General features: G+C 35.3%; 1 protein-coding gene across 1 annotated transcript in view; it reads left to right on the top strand.

Annotated features, from left to right (window-relative positions):
- The first annotated feature begins 5,092 nt into the window (after positions 1-5,092).
- Positions 5,093-5,697, top strand: part of LOC144245550 (lysine-specific demethylase 5D) — a 38,147-nt gene continuing 37,542 nt past the window's right edge. The window contains exon 1 of the mRNA XM_077780954.1: positions 5,093-5,242. Coding sequence (XP_077637080.1) covers positions 5,093-5,242 — 150 coding nt within the window. The remainder of the gene's footprint in view (positions 5,243-5,697) is intronic.

Here is a 5,697-nt window from a genome sequence, read left to right on the forward strand (position 1 = left end):
ATCATGTATCAGTACTTCATTCATTTTACAGCTGATAATATTCCATTGTGTAGAATCCATTAATCTATTAATATGTTGGAGGAAAATTATGTTGTTTCTGTATTTTAGTTATTATGAATAGTGATGCTTTAAACATTCATATGGAAATTGTTTGAACATTTTCAATTCTTTTTCATACTTACTGATAACTAGAATTGTTGGGTCATATGGTGCTACTATGTTTTCTTCTAAGGATTTTATGTTAACAGGTCTTGCATTTAACTCTTTAACCCATTTTGAGTTTATTTTTGTATACACTGTAAAACTGTGGTCCTATTTCATGCTTTTGCATGTAGTGGTTCAGTTTTCCCAACACCATTTATTGAAGAAACTTTTTTCCCATTGCATAGTCTTGTAGTATTTTCCATTGATATTTGTCTATTTTTGTGCCATTACTATACTGTTTTAATTACTACTTTGAAATATATCTTGATATCCATGATAGTGATGCTACAATTTTGTTTATCTTTCTCAAGATTGTTCTGGTTATTCAGGATCTTTTTTGATTCCATGAAGAATTGTAGGTAAGTGGTATTTTGATATGGATTGCATTAAATCTATAGTTTGCTTTGGACAGGGTCAACACTTTAACATTTATTCTCCCATTCTATGAACATGGAATATCTTTCCATTACTTTGTATCATCTTCAATTTCTTTCATCAATGTTTTACAGTTTTCAAAGTATATGTCTTTCACCTCTTTGGTTAATTTTATTCCAAGGCATTTTATTCTTTTAGATGAAATTGAAAATGGATTGTTTCTATTAATTTCTCTATTTGCTACATCACTATTAGTGCATAGAAATGCAGTGGATTAAATAAAATTATTTTTAAAATTTTATGTTTTAATTGTCTATTTCAGTTTTACAAAAGCACAGTTGGTATTTGTGCATTAATATTATATCCTGCAACTTTGTTGAATTTGTTTACAGTTCCATATGGAAGTGGGAAGAGCAGACATTTGTCATTTATAGATCCAGTAGCAGTATTACTTTTTTATTTTTTTGCTAAGAAGATTATAAGTTACATAACATTTTAAAATATCTTAAAGTATCTTAGTTTTGATTTTATTTTTTTTAATGTTTATTTATTTCTAGGAGACAGAGAGAGAGAGTGTGTGAGCAGGGGAGGGTCAGAGAGAGAGGGAGTCACAGACTCTGAAACAGGCTCCAGGCTCTGAGCTGGCAGTCAGCACAGAGCCCGATGCGGGGATCGAACCCACGAACCAGGAGATCATGACCTAAGCGAAAGTCGGACACTTAACCAACTAAGCCACCCAGGCACCCCTAGTTTTGATTTTAACAGAAATCACTGCCTAATAGTAATTTTCTCGTATTTGTAGGTTGATCATAGGAGAAGTATTTTATTTAAAAAAATACAGTAGACTTTAAGAAATAGGAAGCAATATCTGGACCACGATCTTACACCATATACGAAAGTAAATTCAACATGGATTAAAGACCTAAAAGTGAGACCAAAACACACACACACACACATACACAAAACCACACACACACACACACACTCATCCTGGGAGGAGCATAGGCAGTAGTTTCTCTGACATCGCGGACAGCAGCCAGCAACTCCTGATGCATGGGAAACAAAAGCGAAAATGAAGTATTGGTGTCTTCTGCACAGCAAAGGAAACAAACAACAAAACTAAACATTAACCAACTGAATAGGAGAAGATATTTGCAAATGACATATCTCATGAAGAGTTAGTACCCAAAATATATAAAGAACTCATCAAATTCAAGAGCCAAAAAATCCAATAATCTAATTTAAAAATGGTCAGAAAATATAAGCAGACATTTTTCCAAGGCTAACAGACACATAAAAAAATGCTCAACATCACTCATCATCAGGAGAATGTAAATCAAAATTACAATGAGATATCACCTCACAGGTATTGGAATGGCTAAAATTAACAACTCAGAAACAACAACTGAACAACAGGTGGTTGATTAGGATGCAGAGAAAGGGGAACTCTTTTGCACTGTTGGTGGGAGTGCAAACTGCTGCAGCCACTCTGAAAAACAGTATGGAGTTTCCTTAAAAAGTTAAAAATAGAACTACTCTTGTGATTCAGCAATCACCCAACTGGGTACTTACTTAAAGAATACAAAAATACAGATTTGAAGGGATACATGCACCTCAATGTTTATAGCAGCACTGTCAACAATAGCCAAACTATGGAGAGAGCCCACATGTCCATCAACTGATGAATGGATAAAGAAGATGTGGTATATATACACAATGGAATGTTTTTCAGCCATAAAAAAAAAAAAAAGAAATCTTCCATTTGCAGTGATGTGGATAGAGCTAAAGTGTACAATGCTAAGTAAAGTAAATCAGAAAAGACACATAGGATATGATTCCACTTATATGTGGAATTTAACAGAAGAGCAAGGGAAAAACAAAGGAAAAAGGGGAAAAAAGGAAAACCAAGGATAAAAAAGAGCGAGAGAAGANCGAAAGTCGGACGCTTAACCGACTAAGCCACCCAGGCGCCCTGAAACAGTCTTAATCATAGGGAACAACAGGGAAATGGGAGGGAGGTTGGATGAACTAGGAGATGGGGATTAAGAATGAACTTGCTGGGGGCATCTGGGTGGCTCAATTGATTGAGCATTGAACTTAGGCTCAGGTCATGATCTCCATGGCTTGTGAGTTCAAGCCCTGCACTAGGCTCTTCGCTGACAGCTCAGAGCCTGGAGCCTGCTTCGGATTCTGTGTTTCCATCTCTCTTTGGCCCTCTCCTGCNTCTCTCTCTGACCCTCCCCTGCTCACGCTGTCTCTCTCTCTCTCTCCTAGAAATAAATAAAACATTAAAAAAAAATTAAGAAAAAAGAATTTTTTAAAAAAAGAAACGAGATAGTAGAAAAAATATACAATTCAAATTTTATGATCAATAAACACATGAAAAGATGATCATAATCTTCAGTAATTCAGAAAATGCCAACCAAAAGCAAAGTGAGTCACTACATCATATACAACAGAATGGCCATATCAATAAGGCAACAATGGTGTTGCAAGGAGATGGAAATTAGAATGTCTTACACATTTGGTGGGAAAAAAGATGGTAGAGATAATTTGAAGAATAGTGTGGCAGTTCCTGAAGAGTTTAAACATAGAGTTATCAAACACCCAGCATCCTATTTGCCTGTCTATATTCAAGAGAAATAAAACATACATGTACCGAAATCCTATACACAAATGTTCATAGTAACATTACTGATAATAATTAAAAAGTATAAACAACTAAAGTGAAGAATAAGCAAAATGTGTCATATTGATAAAATGGAATAGAATTTTGCCATTAAATATGAAATATACACTTATAACTAGTTAAAATGGTGAACTTGTGGTATTCTGATAGCTGTTTACAACATGGATGAAACTTAAAGCATTTTGCTAAAGGAAAGAAGTCAGACACAAAGAAGACAGGCATATACTGCATGATTCCATTTTAAGGAAATATCCAGAATATTCAAATCCATGGCAACAGAGAGTTGATTAGTGGTTGTAGAGAGGTGGGAAGTGACTGCTAATGACTATGGGGCTTTTTGCTGAGGTGATGAAATGTGGAATTTGGCAGAGGCAAGACTTGAACAACTTTGTAAATACACTAAAAACCTCTGAATTGTATACTTTTAAAATAAAGATTATGCTGTGTGAATTACATTTCAATAAACCTTTTTATAAAAAGCAATTCTAGAATTATGGGGAGAAGTAGATCTAATTGTCTAAAAGATGAATAGTAAAAGGCAGTCTATAGTAAACCTGATTTTATTTAGTATAAAGAAGCATGCAGATGAAACTGCTACATAATGAAAACAAAAAATCCAAAGATAAAGATTTAAACATAAATGCTATACTGAATCTAGCATAATAAATTATTGATGCTGATAGCCTAGACCAAGTAGATAAACTTCTGGAAAAAAAGAATGCCAAGAATATTGTTAAACAAAACACTGTTCAAATCCAATCAATAAACCAAAAAACAAAGAATTCTCTTCCACTATCAAAATAACATTTAACTCTTAATTCTTAAAGGAACAAATGGTACTTCCTTATTTTTTAATTCCTCAAACATAATAATAAGGTACCATAAAATGAAGTTTACAAATATAAAACCGAACTCACAAACCATAAAATCATGATCTGAGCTGAAATAGAGTCAGGTGCTTAACCCAGTGAGTCACCAGACACTCCTATTTGGCAATAATTTTTATTAAACATTTTAGCGACAATCCCCGCTGTCTTCAAGTATGAAGTGCAGTATCAAGTTTGTACAAATGCAGTAAGAAGAAAATGTGTGCATAGCAAATGCACTGTAAGTGAAAGAGAGTACATAAATACAAACATTTTGTATTCTACTAATGGTTCCAGGATTCCAAAATTACAATGCTAGTTACTATAAAGCCACGTGTTTAACTGAAAAGCCTTAAGTTTCTAGACTTGGCTCATTTAGACGAGACTTAAAAGGGTAAATGAAAGGTGCGCAATAGGGCTTGCGGTTCTGTAAACATGTAACCTGATAAAAATAACACAACACTACCAAACAAACAAACAACCCTTTAAACACACTGATTTTTAAACCATTCCTCTCCACTGCGCAGGCTGACACGCGCAGCGGTCCCTTAAATAAAAAGATCCGGCACTTAGATTTGTAATTGTGCTCTTCCGTTCCGTTGAAAAACTATTTAAAATTAGTCAAGTGTCTGGTTTATGGTGCTTGTTTTCTTTTAGCGAATTCCGTTCTGTGTCTTCAGATTTTACCTGCCTGTAGAGCACATCTTTCAGTTTTGGAGAAAACCGAGCACCTTAAGAATTGATCCGCGGAGTAACACGGCATCTAAAGCAGCCGGAAAAGCTGACTGGTCAAGATGGTGGTTGTAAAACTGAGTTGTCTGAGCAACTGCATGAATTAAAATAACTGTAGAATTTGAAGGAAAATAAAGGCCTTCTAGGACTTGGGTTTTATCTGTAAATAATCTATACGCCACTAAAGAAAAACTAAATCATTTTAAGAATAGCAGCGGAGCGCGACATGGAGACGGGTACCGACGACTTCCTACCGCCGCCGGAGTGCCCAGTGTTCGAGCCTACCTGGGCGGAATTCCGAGATCCGCTTGGCTACATCGCGAAAATCAGGCCCATCGCCGAAAAATCGGGTATTTGCAAGATCCGACCACCCGCGGTAAGCCTCTGAAGTAGAATTTGGGAATGGATTTGCGTTAAGACTGAACTTTAGGGTGCTGTGCTACTAAACAAGGCCTTCGCCCGTTTGTTAACTGCTGTTAATTAAATTCTGCAACGCCGTGTAATTTCTCCTTTTGTAGGTGACTATAAAGGTTTGACCTCAAAAAGTTCGTATCTAGTCGCCACAGTGCAGTTATAAAAATCTGTTTTAGGAATGAAAAGCTTTGATTCGAAATTGGTACTACCCTGTACGACTTTAGGCTTCTGTAATATAGGAATATTTATCGTTTAAATTTACGTTAAAGGAAGTTTTAATGTATTAATCGTATTTGATATCGAATCAAAGAACATATAAATTGTCTTATTAACCACTGAGCCTGGAATGGTTTAATTTTGTCATTTGACCCGTGCTGTCAGTAATACAGATAAGAATGTGGAGGGATAAAGAATCCT

This window comes from Crocuta crocuta, unplaced genomic scaffold (genome assembly GCF_008692635.1).
Source record: "Crocuta crocuta isolate KB4526 unplaced genomic scaffold, BGI_CrCroc_1.0 scaffold1309, whole genome shotgun sequence".
NCBI classification, from domain to species: Eukaryota; Metazoa; Chordata; class Mammalia; order Carnivora; family Hyaenidae; genus Crocuta; species Crocuta crocuta.